A 25831-nucleotide genomic window follows, 5' to 3' on the forward strand; every position below is an offset into this window, starting at 1 on the left:
TTTCAGTGTGTTGTTTGTTGATTCTCTTCTTTAAATCTTTAGGATTTCCACTTCTCCAGCTCTATATTCATAAAATATTTCTTAAAAATATTCAAATTATATAATAAACAAAAGACAGATCCTATTAACCTAACCCAAACTAAAAAGGATTTTCAAAGGTAATTTGCTATTGCCACGTAATATTTGTGAGGATATGAGTATTATTCTTTGGGACCATTGAAAAGCCCAGTAATGTGAAACACTCCTTCTTCAGCTTTAGTTGGTGTCATATGTTTGTCTTCATTAGAGTAATAACTCTAACTGAATTTGTAGCCTTTGAAATGTAACTTGCAAGGTGCATCATTAGAAGGGAGTTTTAAACTGAAGGAAATTGTAAAGGAAGGAGAAAGTAAAGTAAAACAAGGTTCACTCTGACCAGCCTAAACCTGGAAGAGCAAAGAGAAACCATCTCATAAAATGAATAAATTCCAAAACTGCAGTTTTTTTGGATATGATCCTTCAGATGAAGGTACAAGTATGACATCATCTTCTGCACCCAAGCAGAAGTGTTTGTGAGTGTCTTTGTATGTGTGTAAGTGTGTTCACAGACACACACTTGCACACATGTAGGGAAAGGCATCACTCTTACGTGTTCAAGCTTGGGTCCCCACACTGCTTACTATAGCACATCACCCGCTATAGGGTGTAGTGTGTTATGAATCGCAGCATGCATCAGTAATTAGGTATTTTGTGTGTGTGTGTGTGTGTGTGTGTGTGTTTTATCAAACCAATAAATAAGATCAATACAGTACTTGAACATATGTATTAGCTTACTCACCTCATGGTACCAATGAATGTTGTTAAGTGTTTAAATCAAGGTATGTTGTTGTTGCATAGGAGACATTGAATCAAGAGTTTTCTGAAATTTTGCTGTCAACTGCAGCTGTGAAATAAATCAGAGCTAGAAGTTCTTCGACACATTAGCACTGAACGCTCATAGCCAGTCTTAGTGCTAATATACAGGAAACAACATTGGTATGAAATGTGTCAGAACACGTTTTCAGTGGCAACTTGTAATGACATCATGACTTCCAAAAAATCATGGAAAAAACTAAAACTAGAATTTGTAGCGCCACCTAATGGACAGTTTACATTTTGGCTCCCATTGAATTTCATTACACTTCTCTCCGTCTATCTCTCATATGGATGTTTTTCCTCTGAATTCTCCTCCTTTTTGTCCTGTTGATTCTGTCTGTCTTTCTCTATGTTGTCGTTTTTCTCTCTGTCTTTCTGTATGTATGTGTGTGTGTGCGGGCATGTGTGTGTGCCTGACTCTCCTGTCTCTCTGCTGTGGTCCTCTGCAGGAGTCTCTCTGGGTAAAGTTTCTTTTCTTCCTGTTGCTGACGCACGGCAACCGTCTGCCTCACCTGACGATGGCTTCTCTCTCTTTCTTTCTTTTTTCCTCCATACATTCTCCCGTCTTCCGTCCCCTCTCTCTCTTCATCCATTATCTTACTGTCTTTTATCCTTCTCTTCCTGCCTGCCGCACAATCATACATTCCTCTTTCAGGGATTTATGTGCAAATCCCATTGGAGCGTTACAGAACTGCACACACACACACACACACACATACACACACACACCATCACAAGGAAAGGAGTGATTAATAATTGATCATGGATTAATGGTCATTGCCCAGTTCCCACACAGTTATTCTCTGATTATTGTCAATTTCACATATCTTGGTATTTTGAATTACTAAGAGGAAATTTAAAGGAGATAACAGAATTCACATCCAAACTAAAGGAGAGTCAAAAAATATATTTCTCAATACCCGTGAAATATTCTAGTTGGAATTGGTCTTTATGGGTTATAGTCAAAACTGAATGCTGCTTAGTTCAAGTATATCTCCATTGTACAAAAAAAAAAGTGCCTTTTGCCACTTAAAGTGGCCAAGAACTGCCTACTGAAACAGGAATATAAATTTCACTGACACACAAAAGTCCCCGTCACAAGTCTGCTATTTTGGCATGACATAGAAGTGGACAATACATGGAATTTCATATATGCGGTTGTACAGAGAGCCGATCAGAATAAAACTGGCAGAATCCTGATAATAAGGCCAGGTTATTGCACTGAAAGTATCAGACTCTCCGTCACCGTGCGGTGTACCTTTTTCTTAACACACTGAGTTTCAGTCTTTTGAACTGTGGTTTAATCTCTACAGCATACAGTGAGTGATGCTATTTTATTTGTCCCTTAATATTTCTTTTTTTTTTCCTCCTGATTTATAGTTTGGAATTTTCTCACGTCTCAGTGCAATTCACAGTTGTTCAAATAAACAGTGATTCAACTTTACACTCCCAACCTCTCCATATTAACACTCCAGCCCCCCAGACCCCATCCCAGCCCCTGGACCCCCCATTCCCAGCAACCGGACCTACATCCTCAACACTGTAACAGAAAGAAAGAAAGAGGGTTGGCTGGGCATTGCACCAGAAAATGCCTGAAACTCTGTTAATGATTAACTGAATGTGTCTTGCTTTCGGAATGTCCACAAACTTCAGGGAATGAATGAATGAATTGCAAAAAACAGAAAAGAGTTTGACAACAATTCACATTCTGCTAGTTCTCTTTCTTCAAATGTAGCCGAATAGCAAGGACATGTTTTGTGTGTGAAGTTTGTTTTTTTAATTTTGCACTGGACATACAAGGATAATGTAGCAACGTTACCTGAACTGTATGTATACTGTTAGAAAACATTACATGAGTTACTAAGACGAGTTAAAGAAAGCCAACTAGTGATATAACTTCCATTATATATAGTGCTTAATTTTTTATCTCCCGTGTGGAATTAAAACACTTCACACCAATTCATGATCGACTACACTTTGATTAAGTTGGGGAGAATTTTGGAAGTTTGATTTTTTTTTAAAGCTTGCAGTTTGTAGAAAAGGTATATTAAAATAGATGTATTTTATTAAGAAAGTAAAATCACATCTGAAATAGATGAGTCTGTAAGTGGATGTGTAAATAATGACTACAGTGTTCTGGGCAAACTGTAGTAACTGCCTCTCTCTGGAACTGAGAGCTAATTGCATTGTTTTTTGGCCTCTTTCCTCCAGGGGGAGCAGTAAGGGGAAAGATATTAGCGTCATTAAGTCTCTAAGAGTACTTCGAGTCCTGCGACCTCTCAAGACCATCAAGCGTCTGCCCAAACTAAAGGTAAGCTTACACAAAAATGTAGATGTTTCATACATTGGTACATAAGATGTTTTCTTTTGATTTGTTGTGTTATTTTGAAATCAGCATAAAATATTGGCCATCTACCAAGAGGAAAATCTGAGCCCTGTGAACGCTTGTCATAGAACAACTGATTAACTGTAATGTACTAATGAGGACATTTCTGTAATTGATTTGTCATTTTCTGCTCAGGGTAGGGGAGAGGTCTCCAAATCAGCAAATTTCCAAATGTTACTAAGTGCGCTCTCTCTCTCTCTCTCTCTCTCTCTCTCTCTCTCTCTCTCTCTGTTGTTGCCTCTTTCTTTAGGCGGTGTTTGACTGTGTGGTGAACTCTCTGAAGAATGTCTTGAATATCCTCATTGTGTATATGCTCTTCATGTTCATCTTCGCTGTGGTGGCTGTGCAGCTCTTTAAGGGACGATTCTTCTACTGCACGGACGAATCCAAAGAGTTTGACAGTGACTGCAGGTAAGATTACTTACATTCATATACCCATGGGTTCATGCAAAAGGCATATCCTGAAAAGGTTCATTTTATTTCATAATTTATTTAAAAAAGGTACACTTTCACATATTTTATATTCATTATACATAAAGTGACATATATCAAGCCTGTTACTTACCATGTATCTAGTTCAGCACATGCAATCATGGGGAAGACTTCACAGTTGTCCAGAAAACAGTCCCCAATATCCTCTAGAAGGAGGGTAAGCTACAGAAGGTCATTTGCTGAAAATACTGGCTGTTCGCAGAGTGCTATATTAAAGTATATTAATGGAAATTTGTCGCATAAGCATCAGGGACGACCCCAGCCTTGAGGGGATTGTTGGGAAAATTACATTTAGGAAATTGTAAGAGCTTCATAGGGAACAGAACGAGGCTGGTATCAGTGCATCAATAACCACTATGCAAAGAGGTCTTTTAAAAATGGACTACAGCCACCACATTCCTAATATCAGACCACTCCTGATCTACAACATTTGAAAGATCTGGGCATTGAGAGAAAGAACCGAACTGTTGCTGAGTGGTCCAAAGTCCTTTTCATATTGTTGCTCTCCAATGAAAAACTCGTATCTCCAATATCATAATTTTACAGGAGAAGGAAAACACCTTAAATTTCAATTAAAGTCAATATAAAAAAGGTTTTAATCCAATTAAATTTGTCAACAACTGATGTTGTTGCAAAGCATTTGAATTGGAAATCAAGGTCCTAGATTGTGGAGGAAGACTGGAGAGGGACAGAAACTAAGGTGATTTGATGGTTTGGATTGCCATCTGCTGATGTTGGTTCACTGTGTTTTATCAAGTTCAAAGTCAACACAGCCATCTACCAGGAGATTTTAGAGCACTTCATGCTTCTATCTGCTGACAAGCTTTATGAAGATGCCAATTTCCTTTTCGAGCGGGATGTACAGTGTCAAAACTACTGCCAAATGTTTGGCTGACCATGACATTACAGTGCTTGGTTTATCAGCCAACTCTCTGGACCTGTACCCTGGGGTACTGTCATATGGAACATGAGAAACAACCAAGTCAGCAATACAGATAAGCTGGAGGCACCTGTCAAAGCATCTTGGGCTTCAGTAACATCTCAGCTGATAGACCACACTACAATGGTGTAATGATTTGTGGTAAAAGGAGCCCCAAACCAGTATTGAATGTATAAATGAACATAATTGTCAGATCTTAGACACTCCTGTATTGTATGTCCTTTTGTGTTTAATCCAATGAAATGTTCTATAATTTGAGTTAGTGGATTTCTAATTTTTATGAGCAATTAGCCATCAGATTAGATTTAAAAAAAAGGGCTTGAAATATGTTACTTGTCATATGCCACATGTGTAATGACTATAACAAATATGGCAGTTTACCTTTTTAATTTAAATGTTTTAATTTATGGACAAGAAATGAACTTTTTCATAATATACAATATTTATGGAATGCCCTAATACCATACATTTTACGTTCAATAAAATGCAGTAAATGTGAATCTGTGTCATATATTAGGGCTTTATCAAGGTAACATCAATCCCAGAGAAGCTGTGGTTATTTAAATAATAATTTAAATAATAAATAATAGTAAATAATAGTAAATAATGCCAGGCCTTTTTCTACACATGCTACAATGGCTTGGCTTTGTAGACACAGAGTATATGTTTAACTGGTCTGCCTACAATCCAGATCTGTCTCCAGTTGAGCATCATGAAGAGGAGAAATAGTCAATGGCAATAGACTACTGAGCGGCTCTTGTGTCAAACGAGTGGACATAAAATTGCAATACTGCAAAGATTCAATAGTTACCTAATGATTAAAAAGTGTAAAAAGAAAGATAATGCATCACAGTGGTAAATAAGCCTCTATTTATAATTAACAATTGGCTTATATTTACAAAAAAGTTTGACAAGTGAAAAAAAGTTTGTTGGTGAAAACACTGAAAATCTTTGCTTTGTACTTTTTTTTATTGCAATTTACAACTTTTCTTGAAACAATTTATGCTAACATGTTATGAAATTTCTAAAAATGTGTGTGTGTGTGTGTTAGGGGTGAGTACCTGGTGTATGAGCGCGATAACGAAGTGAAAGCACAGGCGCGGGAGTGGAAGAAGTACGATTTTCACTACGACAATGTGCTGTGGGCCCTGTTAACTCTCTTCACCGTATCAACCGGGGAGGGGTGGCCACAGTATGTATATGCACAAACACTGCGTTTCCAAATGCAATACACTGCAGTTACCCCCTGGAATGATATATAGTTCTAAAGGACTCTCAGGAATGTTGCTTTTGTATCAAATCTTTAGTGGTGTAATGGATGACCAAACTCACTTTTCAGATCAGATCACCAAAAGAAAAAAGGCGACAAATGTAAAACAGTTATTTTAGTTTCCAGTTTGCAAGTTTTGTAGTGAGCATCAAAGACAAGGTCTGCACACACATTACATACACACACATGTGTATTTAGTGTCAAACTGAGCTAACAGGTGCTTTGTTTTGCTAAGTGCATTGACATTCTCTAGCATTACAGCTAGCGTGCATGTAAACACCCCTAAACAATCCCTAACAAACCCCAAAAAAGGCCTAGCAAATATAGCATCTTCCCTATGTCCCAATTACCCCCCACTTCCTCCCAGGCCCCGCAAAACAGAAAAGGTAATGATAGCTTATAGTTATGTGTTTTGTTTATAGCCATTACATTTCTCTCTCTCTCTCGCTCTCTCTCTCTCTCTCTCTCTCTCTCTCTCTTACTATCACACTCTCTTAGGGTGCTGAAGCACTCTGTGGACTCCACCCATGAGGATCAGGGCCCAAGCCCAGGCTATCGGATGGAAATGTCCATCTTTTACGTGGTGTACTTCGTTGTCTTCCCCTTCTTCTTCGTCAACATCTTCGTGGCTCTGATTATCATCACCTTCCAGGAGCAAGGAGACAAGATGATGGAGGACTACAGTTTGGAAAAGAATGAGGTATGAAAACAGAAAAAATTCTTATTCTGCTTGATGTTTGAAATAGTCAGTCACAGCAAAAAATAAATCAGAACTACAGTCCAAAATTAAGCAATATAAAATAATACACAGAAAAATCTATCTAGACAAGCATAAATCAATGTAATTTACTGAGCAATTACTATATATGGTATAAATAAAATACAACCTAGCACTTTACACACACCCTTCATTCAAACCCAATCTGTCTTACACACAGAGCTAAGATACATTGAAAAACAGCGTTAAAAACACACACACAAAAAAAACAACCCACCACAAGCCTAAACAATATAATGAACTAAATAATAAATTAAGTATTCAGCATAATTTCATTAATAATATAGAGCATTTTTCTGTGTGTTTTTTTAAGAAATTAACTGAATGTAAAACATGCTAACCTCCTTTACTAAAGCACCCTCTGCCTTGTGGGTTCGACACCAAATTTTTTCACTCTTATCTGCATCAGCACACTGATCTTTATGGTTTTTATGTGTATGACTATAAACAGATAGAGTGTATAATTAAACACATAAATTATATTAATTATTGAATATGTAGCATATTCTTGTGTGTGTGTGTGTGTTTGTTTTACAGAGAGCCTGTATAGACTTTGCTATAAACGCTAAGCCTCTGACTCGTCACATGCCAAAGAATAAGCTGAGTTTTCAGTACAAAATGTGGCAGTTCGTGGTTTCGCCGCCATTCGAGTACAGCATCATGGCTCTGATCGCGCTCAATACCATCGTCCTCATGATGAAGGTACATCCTTCTCTTTCTCTTCTTCTCACTCAGAACATTGTCTTTGTGTCTTTAGTTTCAACTGCAAATTTATAGAACTTAGTGTCCCAACATTTCGTATCACACATTAGTCTCAAAAACTGTTGTTCAATCTCTGATGATGATAATAATAATAATAATAATAATAATAACAATAATAATAATAATAATAGCACAACCAGAAAAACAAATGTAGGGGTTGGTTATGATTGGTTAAACATGTTCTTATAGGGGGGCACAATTGCTTTGACTTATAATTGCTACATGTATAGAATTAGGACTTGGGTAGTAACTAAGCACAATTTGGAACTGCTCAATATTCACAAGGGAAATGACCACGGAAATGTAAAGTTTTATATAGCTGTGTGTCCAAGAAAGGGAGCAACTTTTTTCTACGACATATGCCCAACTACATATGTTTATATTTAACATTATATCCTGCACCATGCTGAGCTTTCATTTATGGTAGTGCCAGTTAATCTTTGACAAAAGTATAAACCAGGGTTTTGTGTTTATGTCCAGTATCACCAAGCCCCAGACATGTATGATCTTGTGCTGAAGAATCTGAACATTGTCTTCACCATCCTCTTCTTCATGGAGTGTATTTTGAAAATGATCGCCTTTGGCATTCGAGTAAGTCTTACACAAACATGTGCGCACACACAAACACACACTCACTCACACACACTCACTCACACACACACACACACACACACACACACACACACACACACACACACACACACACACAAACTGGATACGCGGTTAATGACATTGGATGAAAGCATAAATGAATGAATGAATGAATAAATAAATAAAAGAATGAATCACAAGGTCTTTACCCCATGACAGTCACCTAAAACAGCAAACAGCAAGTGGATAAATGTCTGCAGCATCCAACTTGTGTTAATAGATATTGATTACCAATGTAATTCAAATAATTTATAGAAATATCACTGCATTATAGATGTCTATTTAGCTCCATAAAATCTGTATTGGTTTGAGCCACATGTTACAACTTGTTAATACAGTTGGTTAAAATGTGATGTTTTGGTTGTTTGGGAAATTTGTTTTTACATTTTTGGCTCGTAAACATCTTCATACGCACACAGAAATACTCTTCTGAATGACTCAGTGATCAGTATTAATATGTCGTTCTTTATTTATTAATGGTCTGTGTTACTATTTAGACCTGAAATTGTATAAAGCATGTGAGTATCTGCTGACCTCTTTAAAATATCCTAAAATAAGCTCACAAGTACCCATCTTTTCAAGTGTACGTATCACCTGCCTGTTTCCATGGTAACAACTCTGTGATTGGCTGAGTCGCTCAGACTCTGTTTAAATGCTGGTTGTTTTTTGTTTGTTTTCCTGCAGAATTATTTCCGAGACGCTTGGAATATTTTTGATTTCGTCTCCATCCTTGGAAGCATCACTGATATTTTAGTTACGGAGCTGTGGGTGAGTGTTCTGCTCCACTTTTGGGCTGAGTCTCATGCAGGATGTGTATATTCTTTGTATAATATACCTCAAATAGTTTTCTATGTGTGATTAATTAGCCATTAAACTTGGATCTGTAACCACTGTTGTTCCTGTTCTTTTTCATGCTTTCTTTAATCTTCTGCTTTGTTGGCGTATCTACCCTGATAAACCCATCCAATCTAAAACAAACAAACAAACAAAACAAAACAAAAATGCACTATGACCCTCCACTGTCCCTCCATGTGTGACCATAACAAACCAAAATGAACCAAACATCACCAATCACTGTCAATCAAACCCATTCTTCTCTGAACTACATTAGCCTACGGTTGGTTTGTAATTTTCTTTCTGCCTCCCTCTCTTATAATGCATCCATTTCCCACAATCCCCTGCGAGAGCATGTGCTTCCTGTGTGATGAGCTGACGCCTGGAGTGGCTGATGATGATAATTTTGCATCTTCAAGCTGAAATGACTCACAGTTCATGTTCAAATGCATTCAGATCACACTCTGAAACAGGCTTTCAATTTTAGCACTCAGCAACTTATAGTGATTGAGTTTACATACATAGCAGTATTTCTATGTAGGTTTTACTAAAGTACTAAAACATGAGAATTTTACGGGGTGTGTTGGGTAATTAACAGAACTGATAATGTATTTAATACAAGTTTTTCAAAGTGCATCCCCTTTGTCCCACCCCACCTATATTTCTGTTAAAATTCAAAAGGTTTGATTTTATACAGTGGTGTTGATTGTTAGCTATAATTGTACTGATTTCCTAATGTAAAGCAGCTGGATGTTAAGGGTAAATTGAATTACATTAAATGTAATATTTGGGCTTGTTTTCTGCTTGTGAGCAGCCACAGGGCCTACCACCTCTTTTATTTTTACTGGGATTTCTGATATAGTACAAAAGAGTTACTGGATAACTGTCTCCATGTAGAAGTATTACAATAAGTAATTGTATTTGTAATAAAGTAATTATACGTACTACTGCTTATATATCATTTTAGAACCAGCTTATGCTGGATGGGATATTAACAGGTAATTGTTTTACAGTCTATGTATGTATACCTGTTGATTTTGTTACACAGGACGTAGGATCTTAGATCATAGTCACAGATACATTTATCTCTCTCACACACACACACACACACATACATTTATTTTTACATACACCCAGATAAATTTAATCATTTCATTGCCTGAATGCCATGCACTTTAATAAAAGTTGCATGATGTCTCTGTCTCTCTCGCTCTCTCTCTTGCTCTCCCTCTCCCTCCTTGCTCTTCCTCTTCCTCTCCACCCCACACCCTCATGTTCCTCCTCCTGGCCAGAAGGAAGCGCTGTGTCTCAGTGGAAGGAGGCAAACGCTGACATGAACGTAAACATTTTAACAAAAAAATTTCAAAGGCTAAATCATATACAAGTAAATTTCTTTCATGGTAAAAGCAATTACCATAAACAGAACATATGCATTTTATATTTACTAAAATTGAGTACAGATATTTAAGAAACATATTTATAATTTCTTAAATAATTAAATGTTTTATTTTTTATCAGGTCACTTCATTTATGATTATTATATATTTTTTTCTGTTTATGTATCTAGAAATAAAGTTTATATAATGAACACGAATCAGTGTTAATATATAGTTAATATATTTTTGTTGTTGTTATACTAAAGCATCATTTAAACATACCTATATAATATTATTAAACATACATATATAATATTAAAATATAGTGACTGAAATAATGAGATATATTGAGAGTTTCAGCTCAGCGTTCTCCTCCTGTGTGTGCCTGTGTTTGCTGCTCGTCCCAAAAGATCAGTGCATTTGATAATTGCTGCTTAAAAATGTGATTGGATGATGAGTGTTTAATTTCAGAATTTTCATTTTCTTTTGTTTCTGTTTTTTTTTTATGAATAAAATTAATGTCCCCTGTTTTATTTTATTTGATATTATATTATTCTTTTATTTTGACCTCCTATCTTAGCTGATAATTTCAGTATTGAAAATTTGGTATGTGCATTTTAAAACAGAATTTCTCTCTTCTTTTTTTAAAGTATTTCTCACTTGTTCTTTTTAAATTTTTGTCTGCCTATTTTCTCCATTCTTCCCTTTTGTTATCTTCTCTGTCTGTTTTCTTCTTCTCTATATCTGTCTCTCGCGCTTCCTCTCGCGCTCACTCTCTGTAGAATAACGTAATTAATGTGAGATTTCTACGTCTATTCCGAGCGGCTCGTCTCATTAAACTCCTCAGACAAGGCGAGACCATCCGCATTCTGCTCTGGACCTTTGTACAGTCATTTAAGGTGCACAAACTCACAAACACATACACAGTCTCTTTCTCTTTCTCTTTCTCTTTCTCTCTCTCTCTCTCTCTCTCTCTCTCTCTCTCTCTCTCTCTCTCTCTCTCTCTCTCTCTCTCTCTCTCTCTCTCTCACATTGGTCCCTATGAAGTCATGTGTGTAAAAAGTGTGCTCATAAAGGGTAAAATATAAACATAAACACACACTCAGATAACAAGGCTTCTAAGTTTGTATAATTACATTTTTATCGAGCAATTAATTAAAAAATCAGCATATTATGTCCTTTTTTAAATAAGTAGTATAGTGTCTCTGATACATAATGAATACAAATGCCTACATACAAAGAGCAGTCTGTGTGTATAACACCTGCCTCTCTCTCTCTCTCTCTCTCTCTTCTCCCTTCTTTCTTGTTTTTTTTTCTTTCTTTATTCTTTTCTGAAGGCTCTGCCTTATGTCTGTCTGCTGATCGCCATTCTCTTCTTTATCTACGCTATTATCGGCATGCAGGTAAAACACACACACAAAACAGACTATATTGCACTCTGATTTGTACAGAGTTCATTTAAGTTTGTATACACTGAGTATGTTGAAAATGTATGTTTATGTCTGTATTCGTAGCTGTTTGGGAACCTGGCTTTAAATGAAGAAGAAGACAGTGCTATAGATGAACACAATAATTTCAGAACCTTCATCATGGCACTAATGTTGCTGTTTAGGTACAACAACACCTCTCTCTCTCTCTCTCTCTCTCTCTCTCTCTCTCTCTCTCTCTCTCTCTCTCTCTCATGGTCTTATGAGTGTGTTTTTGTGTAACAGGAGTGCTACAGGAGAGGCATGGCATGAAATAATGTTGGCATGTTTGGGTGGAAAGAAGTGTGACCCTGCCTCTGGGAATGAAAACAAAGAGTGTGGGAGTAACGTGGCCTACGCCTACTTCGTTTCCTTTATCTTCCTCTGCTCCTTCCTGGTGAGGGAATCTTTCATTTCATCCCTTGATCCATCCCTATGTAAATTCTGGTCATTTACTTTTGAACCCCTCATTTTTGGTCACACTTTTCAGTCACCAGAATTCCAAGTGCTGATTTTATAGCAGTCTGAATGCCTCAGCTTTCTTGCTGAGGAGATGGTGTAAGTGTATAGCTATTCTATAGGGTTCCTAATAGTTTGAATGAGATTTTCCCCAGCATTAGCACAAATTTCAGCAGTAGCTATAGGTAGGACAATTTTGTGATTTCAGTACTGGTGTTTCACTCATCACCTTCTATTGATAAATGAGCTTTACTAATGTGTGTGTTTCCTGCCTTGCACCTAGTGATTCTGGGTAGGCTCTGGACCCACCGCAACCCTGAACTGGATAAACGGTTACAGACAAAAAATGAATGAATTATTGAATAATGGTGTGTGTGTGTGTGCGCGTGTGTGTGTGTGTGTCTAGATGCTGAACCTGTTTGTCGCCGTAATTATGGATAATTTTGAGTATTTGACACGGGACTCTTCTATTCTGGGTCCACATCATTTGGATGAGTACGTCAGAATCTGGGCAGAGTATGATCCAGCAGCTTGGTGAGTAACAAACACACACTCTCACATACATACATACATACATTAAACACACACACGCACACATAAACACACACACATATATGCAGGTACATAAATACAAACTAGAAACCTTCTCACATTTCTTTTAAAAACACTATGTAAAATAACTGATCACACATTAAGCATTAATACAAAGTAGATTTACACAACCTACAACATTTTTTTTCAAATGTAGCCAAGCTTGGTGTCTGAGGTGTGCTTATTTAGATTTATAAAAATATGGAAACCAGGTATAAAAGTCCATGCTGCTACTGTTTTCAGATATTAGTCAATAATATCTGTAGATAAAAAATAATATTAGTGTCTTGCAGCCCACCAAAAATGTATAATCCATAAATGACATTAAATGAAATAAATCGATATATAAATCCATATAAATAAATAATGTAGACAGTTCCCTGTACAGTTCCATTAGAGGAAAAAACAAACAGCTACTTTTAGTTTAATTTGTGTAGGACGCTTCTTCCAACACCTTTTTGTCACAGTATTGTATCCTTAGATTTAGTGCACACCCACTTTCAGATTTTCTGCATTCCAATTAATCGCATGGCTCTTTTTGCCATGAGGACATTTCTATCTGATCAAGAAAATGAAATACACTATTTGATGTGTGCAAATCAGAGACAAATGAGTTCAATATACTTGTGCCTGATTGGCTGATCTCAACAGGACAGCTGCATTCTTTTACCTAAAGTTTAAATCTGCAGAACTTTTTTGTCAAATGGTGATTCAGATTTTGCTGCACGACAGACCATTGTGTACAGGTTAGTGTGACTGGTTTCTATTGACATGAACTGGCTTAAAGAATAAAATTATTACTGAGAATTTGTTGTGCTGTGTAAGCATAAATAATAATTTACATTTTAGTGGACTATACCTTTAAATCTCATTTTGCATTAATATATGTTTTAAGTATCAGAAACATCTGAAAAACAAGGCCTGTGCTTGCTGAGGCTTTTCATATTTAGAATTGAAATCATAGTAACACTTCTTCTCTTCTCCTAAGAATACCAAATGTGGTGTTGACTGAAGGTTTAGAAGTGGCACATTTCTCCAGTTATTAAATAAATTAATTTAACAACCAGGCACTTTATCACTGGCCACACCTGCAGCTTCTGAGGGTTAAAAAAGCAGAGTAAACACAAGTAAACAAAAAAGAAATAAATGAGAACAAAACCACTACAGAAGCTGAGTATAAAAAGAACACCCTGTGCATGGCAAACTTAAATCCTGACAATGACTTAATTTAGTGGTTGTTGGGCTCCGGTGCATGGCTCTCCACAGGTTCCAGCTTCAGTCCTGCCCCACTGCATACCTCCTAATACTTAGTACCAAAATACAAAGTGCAGAGTACTCAGTACTACTGCTGTATTTTGCTGTTTTCTCGCCTGATGCTGTATGCAGTGTTAAATTAAGTCATTGACCTCGCCACAGTGAGGGTGTTTTTTTTTTTTTTTGTTCTGCACCATGATCACTGCTCCAGTCTCTCTCTCTCTCTCGTTCTCTCTCTCTCTCTCTCTCTCTCTCTCTCTCTTTCTCTCTCTCTCTCTCTCTCCCTCCCTCCCTTTCTCTCTCTCTCTCTCTCTCCCTCCCTCCCTTTCTCTCTCTCTCTCTCTCTCTCTCTCTCTCTCTCTCTCTCTCTCCCTCTCTCTCTCTCTCTCTCTCTCTCTCTCTCTCTCTCTCTCTCTCTCTCTCTCTCCAGCTCTTAAGATCATCTGAAGGACAGTTCCTCCATTTTTTTCAGAGTTTATCACCCCACCATCTGAAGCGGCTGAGGTAGTGCATGCTGAGCTGGGACCTGTTAATTTCCAACAGAAATTTACTTTAATATTGAAAAAATGCAGCGTGTGTTCTGGTTGATTTAAAATTGTACAAATGTGTAGTTTTATTGGGGAAGAAACTTTCCAGATCTGAAGCAGATTTACATTTCATTTACCTATTACTAGTCATATTCATATGTTTTTTTAAGTTATATTTCTATTTTATTTATATTTTTAAGGTTTGTTCTATTTTATTTATTTTGTAATCTGGATCAGTGGCTAGCAGTATGAATGCATGAATGGAGAGAAGCTTGTCCCACAGCAGCTTGTCCCTCTTCAAGTATACATATTCCATAAAAATATTAAAAGAGGATTTTCCTAATTTCCATTTGTGGATATGCTTGAATGTATGTAAATATTTAAAATAAATGATTTTAAAACATAAACACAGTAAAGTTTTAAAATGTTTGAAAGACTATTCACTATCTAGTTCAGTACCCTACTTTTGTTATGGAAGTAGATAAAACCAGCAGGGAAACTACATTTAGGGCTCAGAATGTTTATATGATCAGAATCAGTGATAGGTTTTGGTGGTATAATGATAATAAAGTATACTGTGGCATTTAAAAATGTGGACTGTATCTCAAAATGAGAGTGGTAATTATGTTTCAAATTTCTTTTCTGTGTCTTTAAGTACATAGCCATAAAGTTAATTTATGTGCAATTAAGAGAGCCACAGGGAGGGGGCACTGTAGGAGCTGGCTGACTGGTGATTTCACACTCTGAAAATGGGTTGAGGAAAAAACACAAGCCCAGTAGCTGTTTGCTGTAAAATAATCTGCTGCAGTGTGCTAAACCACGAGCTGGAAAGCAATGCTTGTAGAACTTGTCTTATTTAGCTTTTTTTTTCTTTCCTGTTACTCCGGCACCAGTCACTGAAATTTGAGGCTCACTCAACCCAACAGTGCACCCCCCTCACCCATACCTTGTATACCGTGATAATATTTTGAGACAGTATAAAAAATTTGCATACCGCCCATACCTAATCAGTGCACAGTAATTTTTACTCCCAGTTCAGTTTCCACTCCTCATAAACTCCAGACGTCCTGTGGAAAATGTCTCGAACTGTCCTTTAAATAATCTCTGAGATTTTTGGGTGGAGTCAGGGAGCAGCTCTGGAGCTTCACTGGGTTCAGAGTGCGATTTCTCTATGGATGTGTGTGTGTTCTTTCTATTCTTGTTCTTTTTTCTCCTTTACCTTCTCTCTCTCTTTCTCTCACACTCTCTTTCTCTCTGTTTTCCCCTCCCCTCCCTCTAACCACCCTGTGTTTTTCTTGCAGCGGGCGAATTCATTATAAGGATATGTACAGTTTATTACGGGTTATCGACCCCCCACTGGGCTTAGGCAAGAAATGTCCTCATAGGGTGGCCTGCAAGGTTTGGACGCTTTTAACCAAAAAACCTCAGCACCTGCTCGCAGTGGAGACTGGAATGAATGTTGCTTTTTCTTTTCCTTTTCTTTTTCCTTTTCCTTTTGGCATTAACACTTCATTATAAGGTCTGCTTCTTAACAATTACCTAATCTTTAATGAGCAGTTAATAACACCTTAGTAAACAGAAATATATAATTTGTAAACATGCTCAGAAATGGGGTATAAATTTGTTTCTAAGATGTGTTAAAGGAGCAGTGCTTCATATCATGAAACATTATACTGTCACCTAGTTTCTGGGATGTATCAGAGATTCTGTACTAAGCTTTTTTTAAACATGGCTGCCCTCTTATTCAGGACCTGCTCTGTGGAGCATAAACTGGTTATTCAATATAATATAATAGTTGATGTAAAAAAAAAAATTTTTGTTGTGTTTTGGGTGGAAAAATGATTGATCTCTCCTTTAATACAGTCTTCTGTAAATGAGTTATTAACTGTTTAACTAATTGTTTTAAATTAAATTGTATTTGCATTAGTTTATGATTACACTTTCAAACACAGTGGCCACTAATCACGCTGCCAGTTGTATATCATTTCTAAATAATCCTCAATGGCCATGTAATCACATTAATGGCCGTATTTTGGGATTGTGAATTCTGATCATTTGAGTTCTTACTATTTATTGATAATGGTGTCATAACTGACAGTAAATGTACATCTAATTTATTAGTCAATAAACAGTTAATAACACTTGCATAATATTATAGCTAACAAAATTATATCAAATTTTTAAGCTTGCATACAAATCGTATATTTATATTTACTAGACTATTAATTGCTTGTTAATGGTTAATCAATTTTTAGAAAGCAAACCTTAAAATAAAGTGTTACTCTTTTTTTAAATTCTTCTTTTTAATTTACTTCTCCTCCACGTTTTTTCGATTATTTTTTAAATGTTTTTTTTCCGTTGTTTATTTTATCTCCATCATCTCCACATATTTGCATTCTGATATGAAAATGAGAATGTGCGGGACAATGCAGAAATCGCAGGAAAACGCATGATGTGCACTTTGCCACAAACACACAAGCAGTCAATTTACAAACAAGATAAAACAAGAGCCTAAAAAAGCACAATAAAAGCAGCCGTGTGTGTGGTATGTTCTTTGCTTGCTGTGGATCGATGCCTGGGGATTAAGCATTGCTCTGGTTCGGTCTAGAAAGGGGAGGGAAGGGCCAGAACTGCGCTGACATAAACCTGACTCAGAGCAGCGAGGTTTTCTGTCCGAATAAAGCCTTGCTGCTGTTTCTATGTGACCACTCACCGATCTCATAGAATGCTTTTCTTTTTTATTTTGTTTTTATTTAAATAAAAAAGTACAACATAGCGATGCACCAAATTAAAATTTTTGGCTGAATCTGATACTGAAAATGTTGCATTAGGTTTTTCATATTTACACTGTTGCATACTTGTTGATTGATATGAATATAATTTTTATTCATTTATTTAGCTTTCATGAAAATTAAAAAATTGTCCTAATCGTTTTTTTTTTTGGTTGGTTTTTTTTTTAGATTTTTGGGTTTTTTATTTTTTTTGCCACCACTGAGAATCATTTAGTGTGAATCTTTACTGTGATTTGAATTTTGAAATTTAACTGACAAACGTACAGTTGCTTGCATAGAATGAATGTACGTTTAGACACTATACTTTTTAAATCATTGCAAACTTTAAATGAAAATATAGGATTCATGTCAGCCTCTAAGCATTTTGATTGTACATAACAAATTGTGTAGGTCATTTGAACATAGATTTGTAATATTTAATGCCAAGTTTGTTTGTTTATGTTGTAGACTTAAAATAACACACCACAGTCATTTTATTGTGTATTGTTTCTGGCCAAAAAAATTTCATGGAGCATCGCTACGACCAATCTCAGCATCTCCTTCTCTCAGTAAACCACAGATCCAGCCAACAGTGGAGCATTCGCCAACTCTCAGACTCCGCTCCCATAAACCTCCCCACCTTCCACCTTCCACCTCCCTGTGACCAAATCAATAACCTCTGTGTCTTTCTTTCTTTTTCTTTTGTTTCTTTTGTTTTTGATTTGGTTTTCCGTCTACGCTACCCCTGGTTCTGACCCATCTGTGTCCTTCCCCATCCCGTTTTGCGTTCTGTCTGTTTGTTTGTTTGTTTTGGGGGTCTGCAGCGGCAGGATCAGTTTCAGTGATATGTATGAGATGCTGAGGCTCATGTGCCCGCCACTCGGTCTGGGGAAGCGATGCCCTGCAAGGGTGGCATACAAGGTTAGAGGGCAGCTGGGTGAGCGGGCACCACTCTGACTCTTTATCTTTCTTTCCATCTCTCTCTCTCTCCCCCTCTCTCTCTCCCTCTTGCTTTCTGTTTATCTTTCTCTCTCCCTCTCTCTCTCTGCCCGCTCCCCCAATCAGAGCTGCCCCTTTTCTCTGTTAGTTTTGGTGTTGGTGAGCTAATGTTCTTTTGTGAAAGTCGGTGAAAGTGAAGTGTTAGCCAGCCCACACTCATGCACAGACAAACACACACTCATTCATTCACATTCATCCACTGGAGAGGGAGAACAGAGAGAGGTCTTGTCAGTCCTTCTGCACGGTACGCACCTAAACACACAAAATATTATACACAACACCAGCAACATACAGCAACAAACACTCAGGTCCTTCAACCCTTAGAAGGCTAGAGTTATTGAGGCTTTGTTCTGAGGTTTGAACTGGAATGATCACAACACTTTACACAGATAAATGTGAAAGTACACAGATAAATATGAAGTATGCGTTTTCTTTTGTTTGAGTGTCGTTAAAAAAAAATTGAAAAGAATGTGATAGTAGTTTGATACATGTTTTTTTTTTTTTTTGTTGGGTTTTTTTTTTTTTTTTGGGGACTATGGCAAGCTGGTAATTTAACTTCCCACAAATAATAAGATTGGGCACGCAGCGATATATTTTCATCATATTGGAACATTAAATAATATATATTTTTCTATTTTAAAATTTCAGTGACCTACACATTATAATTAGTTCATATAAAATAACTGTGACTTCTAAGGGTTATTTAGGTTGAGAGGCCCGTAGGAATAATCATACAACTAAACATAGTTAAAATAAAGATTACTAAAGATGAAAGGTGTGTGTGTGTGTACAGAAGGACTGGGAATGGCTGTGTGTGTTTCGTGCTCTATGTCTTTCTCTCCTGTGGATGGTCAGCCAGCATCCTGGAAATTACAGAGCTTTGGACACACTGAGACGGTCAGCTGTAAAAACCTTTGCAGATATCTTCTGAATGAAGTGAAGAGAAATTATCTACAGATCCTCAGAATTTCAGAATCAGATCAGATGACTTTTCAGAGCCATGTTTACTTGTCCACTGTTTTTTCATCTGTCGGATTCTGTCAGTGCAGTATTCATTCCATTTCCCTCATTCTCATTCTCTCTCTCTCTCTCTCTCTCTCTCTCTCTCTCTCTCTCTCTCTCTCTCTCTCTCTGTCTGTCTGTCTCTTTGTTTCACACACACACACACACACACACACATTCTGTCTCTATTTGTCTTATTTATTTTGTCTTTATTTTTGCATTGTTAATGCCTATATGGCAATGCTATTCTTAACATTGCTCCACTTTGCCTAAAATTCTGCTGTGATTTCATCTCCCCTCTCTTCAAATTCCTGGCATGGTTTTCCCTACGTCTCTCTCATTTTCAATCTAGATTATTCCACCGCAATTTACTTATAGCCCAGAAAGTCAGGTTATAGATTTCTATGAAAAAGTCAACAAAGTCATTTATGCAATTATACAAAGTTAAAAAATTTCAGGCAGCTTCAGCTTACCAGCTTCATATTTTAGTTAAGTTCAGTCATTCTGTATGACTAAATATTTAAGATGAGATTTAGAACCCCTGTAATAGAACACCAGCGCCTGTAATCTAAGCCTCTACTTTTCTATTTGACCTTGGCTTAGTCTTAAAGGAATATTTCTCTGTATTTATTTGATAGTAGAATACAGTTTAGTTAATGCTGTACATTAATCAGGATTCATTCAGTAGGAAGAACCAATAAAAGCAAAAGAATATAAGCTGAGGGCAATTTTAAGTGTTTGCTATGGTGAAATATACTATAGGAAGTTATTATCCATATTATTAACATTTACTATTAAGATGTAAGATACGATAAAGATCAGTAATTTCTTGATAATCTTTACAGGAACAAAATTAAACTTTGTTGTAAACATTAACATTGTATTTTAATGTTTAAGGTCAACTTAGCCAGTAAGTCTGTTAGAGTTTTGTGACACACGTTTGCTAAAATTACTGATAAGTTATCAGTGTTGGTTATAATGATGGTTATTATTTTGTTCTAGGTCTGTTCTACAGCTTAGTTTTTGAATCAGTTTTTTGGGTGTTTTTAATGTAGTGTTATATTTAAAAAATCACTCTTAATCATTAAGTATTATGTAAGTATTAAGTATTAAATAGCCATGACACACCAGGCCTGACTCTAAGGGTTGTGGAATACATTTGTGGATGCAGAAAGAAATATCTTGCTGGGAATAAATATTACCCAGTGCATGATATTTCATTCCAGAGAGGACTTTTATTTTGAAGGGCATCCAGTAACAATCAGATAAACATAACCTTCTTTAGCATTTAAGTCTTTTGTATTGAAAAACAAAAAAGATCAACACAGAATCATACCGTACAGGCCTAAAGTATAGAAGCAAGCAGTTGTTTTTAAAATTATTATTTATGTTCTAAAATATTTTAGAAATAAATGCTTGTGTATTTAACTATTTGCTGTCCAGTTTCACAACCCAGTTTGTTTCAGAATGTTCCACTAGCCTGAGAGTGCTATTCTCTCACCCTATTGAAATATGATTTGATATTATGGTATATTTGCTGGGTTAACACTTGTTTTTAAATAAGCTTTTTCATGAACATCATGTTCAAATCTAGAAGAATGGAGCAGCTGTTCTATAATATAGATTTGTTTTGTTTTTACTACAAATAAGACAAATAAGTGTGTCTGTACTACCTTTGACAGTGTAACTCAATGATTAATATCATTCAGTCAATATCAAAATCTATATTGCAAAACTCAAATCAAAACTAGGGTTGTGCTGAGGTTTGATTTAATTGCTTAGCATTGCCTCCAAGCTTTCGGCCTGTTGATCATCTGTCCGTTTCCCACGATCTGTGTAAGATTAATTTCAGTTAGATATGGTTTTGCTTGTGTTTAATTTTACACCAAATGTCTGCGGTTCTCTCAAAGTTGTGGTTCTTTCTGCCTTCCTACACATCTTTCTCTATCTCTTTACCCTCCTCTTTCCCTCTGTCTCTCTCTCTCTCTCTCTCTCTCTCTCTCTCTCTCTCTCTTTCTCATTCATTTATTGCTTTTTAAACAATCATCCCTCACTCTTTCCTGACCATTCCTTCTGTTCATGGCCAAACATATGATCATCCATCATCTCTTTGCTTGTTTTTGTTTGTTTTTTTACCTGTGGAAACATTTCATGGCCTTCCAGTCTGGAGTGAAACTAACACAGCAATCGACCGATGTCTAACCCAGCCCCATGTCTTGCCTCTCTCTCTCTAACTCCGTAACTCTGTAAATTTAGCAGGCAGTGTCTTTCTATAACTGACCTTAAAACTGACCGCACCCATCCTGCATTGAGAGATCAGAAAAGAAATCTGGAATTAAAAATCAAATTCAATTTGAAATATGAATGTGTGACAAGCCCAAACCAGCAAAGAAAACACAACCCACCCCAACTCCTTTAAACAGAGTGATCAATGCAAAGAGAAATACTCTGATAAATGAAGTGATAAATGGTCCTCTCTGTGCGCGGCTGCTCGTGCTCTCGGGGTGAGGGTGCATGTGTCGCATGGTGCATGTGGTGGTGGTTTTGGGGGCGTCAGCGTTCTCTGCATGAGCCGTTGCATGGTAATTGTTGGAGCTGCAGCTTTTCTGCTTGTAATGGAATGGATTAAATGCAGAACGCTGAAGAAACACAGAGCTTTAATGCTCAGTAAGGCCGTTGTATGTCATGTGCTTCATGAAACCGATGCTTAGTGTTCAGAGGTAACTGAAAATGACCAAAAATGGCAGTCTGAAAAACAACATCCTACATTACATGGATTTGTTCTTAGATGTCTTTTTGTTCATTTAGTCCCTTGTGAACCATGCCTCCAGGAGGTAGGGGGAGCTCTGATACAAAGGATGACGTGTCAGAGATTGTGTAGTCTCTGTTAAGTGCGTCCAAACTTCAGACTGATATTGGCACTATTGGTTTTTTCAGTTATATACTTAGTTAAATGTGTTGGACAGTTGCTCTGTGTAGTCATCATTCTCAAAGATGCCTCTTAGAAATTTCTAGCTCTTTATGGACTTTTTTTATGGATTTCTTTTTAACAGTTAACCTGTACTTTAGATTACCAAACAGAAGTATAGGTAAGAAATACAGTACCAGAATTAAATATGTGCAATTAGTGGTGAAAATAGAGTAAGTGAAAATGTCAGAAGATGCTTCACTGATGCATCTACCATAACCAAGATATGTCTGGCATCATATTTTAGCCACTATATACTGAGCTCCCCCCTCCTTATACCTGCCCGACAAAACAGCTGATTGGAGGTTTGAATGAAACGCCCACATACTCTCAATCCTGATTGGCTCTCCACAGAGACTGCTGCGTATGGATTTGCCTGTTGCCGACGACAACACAGTGCATTTCAACTCCACCCTGATGGCCTTAATCCGCACGGCACTTGACATCAAAATTGCAAAGGGTATGGAACATTAGCCTATAATACAGGTTCTGTATATTTCTGTTTAATTTCCTCTGTAGATTAAGGAAATGAAACTCTGCCCTCACAATGAGACCTTTTAAATGCAGATAATAAATTGAAAATATCAGCACTTTACTATTTGGAATAGTCACCAAACCAGATGTCTTGATAAATACACACCTTTATCATTGCGTCCTTAATCTTCCCACAGTGCATGGCATTATGAAAAATTCTAACTTAAGGTAGAGCTCTTTTACTGGTAAATATTTATGTAGGTGTTTAAATGAGGTTAGTGTCACTGTCGCACAGTTCCAAGTTCCTTTGGTTGTGGGTTCGAGCCCTGCCTTGGGTGACTTTGAGGAGTTTGGTGTGTCCTCCCTTTGTCTGCATTTTCCCTCTGACAGTCCAAAAACACACTCTGGTGGCTGGATTGGCTACTTAATAGCATCCATAGATATAACTGTGTATTGCCCTGTGATGGACTGGTGCCCTGTCCAGGGTGTTTTCCTGCCTTGCGTCCAATGATTCTGGGTGGGATCCGAACCCACAGTGACCCTAAACTGGATGATCCCTGAACTAGACTCAGTGATATTATTTGGTTAGGAAATCATACACCATGAAGGCTCTGCCTTCACGACAATTCTGTTCAATATTTCTATGTGTATACTTAAACACCACATACTTTCAGGAGGAGCAGACAAGCACCAGATGGATGCAGAGCTGAGGAAAGAGATGATGGCAATTTGGCCAAATCTGTCTCAGAAAAACTTGGACCTGCTGGTCACTCCTCACAAGGGTAAGTTTAGAGGGGTTTGTACCGACCGAAACAGCTAATCAGATCACCAAGTCATCAGAGGAGCTTACTCACTCACTGCTCAGCACCCTCTGATCAGGCAACCCCCCCCCCCAGCCTCCAGCTTTTCTCTAATTGCCATCCAGCTAGCAGACTATCATTCTTTAGATAAACTTCTGTCAGCCTCTAGAGAGACATTTTTCAACCTCAACATAACCTTCTAGCTAACCTTGCATGACTATGTATCTAGCTTTGGCTCAATCCAGTTAACCTCATATGTTCTTCCCTGACACTCCAGTATCTTATCTAAACTTGCAGCCAACTTTCTCTAAGTCCTTAGCTGACCTTCTCTTAAGTCCTAGCTAATCCATCTACAATTTCCAGCTAACATTACATTAGTTTTCCTCTAGCCTTCCATCTACCACCAGCTAGCACATTCAACCCAAATAACCACCCCAGACCAAAAAAACATTCTCCCCTGTATGCTCAGCTAACCTTCCTTGTACTCCAACATTAACTTTCCTCAACCTAATCTTAACACAAATTCATGCTTGCCTTCCCTCATCTTTCACAATGTTTTAATTTCTGTAACTTTTGCTCAATCTCTAATCTCCTGCTTCAGCTTCTGTTCTTTCCCTGCAATCTAATAATCCTTTCAGAGACTGTTTTTTTAACTACAAGAAGCCTCCTTTAACATCCTGCTAATCTTTTCTCAATTTCTAGATTAATTTTCCACATCCTCCAGCTGTCCCTTAAATTTGTTCTGATTGTCCACTACCCCCAGAAACATCATTCACTTTTCAGTGATTCTTCTCTGACCTTCCAGAACGTCTCATTTATTAAAAATATATAAATACAGTAGTATTAACTGTGGAACTGAATTGGAAAACTCAATGAAACTCATTTAAAAAAAAACTCATTGAATTGGAGCGTGGTACTGTAACAGAATACCATTGTTGCAACCAGTCAGTTGTGAAATTTCTTCCCGCTAAACTATCTCATGATCAACTGTGAGTGGTATTATATAAAAGTGGATATGTTTAGGAACCACAGGAACTCAGCCAACTGGCAGGCCACATAAAGTTGCAGATTGCTGAGACGCACTGTCTCCAAAATACAAATGCCAGCATGTTGCCTGTGAACTGTCTCAGTTGTGCATCACTCCAAATCTCCCTCCAACAAATTCTTTAACGTTGGCAGTCTTGCAAATCATAAATCATTTAAAAAATCTGTGCATGTGTCCTTTCCCAGCTGCCTTTATCCTCACTTTCAAATGCATGCACCTCACTCTCTGCATTTTCTCCTCTTTTTCCTCCTTTCCTCTTGCCTGTTATCAGGGGGTGACTCACTATAGAAAAATCCTCTATAGATGTCTTTTCACTCCAGTGTGTGAAAGGCAGAAAATTGCACATTTCAGGGCACCTGTGTTCAAGTATCCTTACCAATTACAACAAAATGATACTTGAATTGTTAGCACAATAATGTAATTTTAAAACATTTATAGTCAATTAGTAATTAATTACTTGTCAATGGTTGTCAACTATTTAGAGAATGTATAGCATCTGACAATGCATGATATTTTCTTTGTTGAATTTGAATAACCGCGACCCTGAACTGGATAAGCGGTTACAGATAATGTATGAATTAATGAATGAATGAATTTGAATAGAGTTCATTTTAAAATACTCTGGAGATACATTAACTGTCATCACATGATTTAGCAATTTAGCACTCATCTGCTGCATATGTTTAAGCATTCTGTGTTATTTTCTCAGTTAAAATGCTCAAAATAATAGGGTTATAGGAAAATGATTAAACCGAGTGTTTTGGTGATGACTCTCATCTCCTCCAAGGGACATGAATTACAGTTAGTTTTGGAGGTTGTTACTATTCGGTCTGCCTGTGAAAAGACAAATGGCTCTTTAATGTACTTTACATGTTCCGTGTCTAACGTGCTGTTTTATGTTGTTTTGTGTGGCAACTAAACAATGTCTAAGTGTCCAATTTGTCTGTGTTGTGTCTGTGAGCTAGTTTCTGATACTGCATTTATATGTTGTCATCCAAGAAAAAAGAACTTGTGAATAAATTGACCATTTACAAAATCATGTAGCTGAATCACTATAACCAAGGTGATAGTATTACTAGGATAACAAATGGT

General features: G+C 37.1%; 1 protein-coding gene across 16 annotated transcripts in view; it reads left to right on the forward strand.

The window, feature by feature from the left end:
* LOC136677787 (voltage-dependent P/Q-type calcium channel subunit alpha-1A-like) overlaps positions 1-25831 on the forward strand; it is a 73580-nt gene that overhangs the window by 28782 nt on the left and 18967 nt on the right. For 13 of the 16 annotated variants that reach the window (XM_066655418.1, XM_066655426.1, XM_066655432.1 and 10 more), the window contains exons 25-39: positions 3106-3205; positions 3531-3691; positions 5764-5904; positions 6481-6682; positions 7298-7462; positions 8003-8113; positions 8858-8941; positions 11166-11282; positions 11721-11786; positions 11898-11995; positions 12096-12246; positions 12715-12842; positions 15982-16078; positions 22775-22880; positions 23569-23676. In XM_066655418.1, coding sequence (XP_066511515.1) covers positions 3106-3205; positions 3531-3691; positions 5764-5904; positions 6481-6682; positions 7298-7462; positions 8003-8113; positions 8858-8941; positions 11166-11282; positions 11721-11786; positions 11898-11995; positions 12096-12246; positions 12715-12842; positions 15982-16078; positions 22775-22880; positions 23569-23676 — 1835 coding nt within the window. Of the gene's footprint in view, positions 1-3105; positions 3206-3530; positions 3692-5763; positions 5905-6480; positions 6683-7297; positions 7463-8002; positions 8114-8857; positions 8942-11165; positions 11283-11720; positions 11787-11897; positions 11996-12095; positions 12247-12714; positions 12843-15981; positions 16079-18275; positions 18373-22774; positions 22881-23568; positions 23677-25831 lie in introns of all 16 variants that reach the window. The other 3 variants (XM_066655419.1, XM_066655422.1, XM_066655431.1) reach the window with 2 other exon arrangements.

This window comes from Hoplias malabaricus, chromosome Y (genome assembly GCF_029633855.1).
Source record: "Hoplias malabaricus isolate fHopMal1 chromosome Y, fHopMal1.hap1, whole genome shotgun sequence".
Lineage (NCBI taxonomy): Eukaryota > Metazoa > Chordata > Actinopteri > Characiformes > Erythrinidae > Hoplias > Hoplias malabaricus.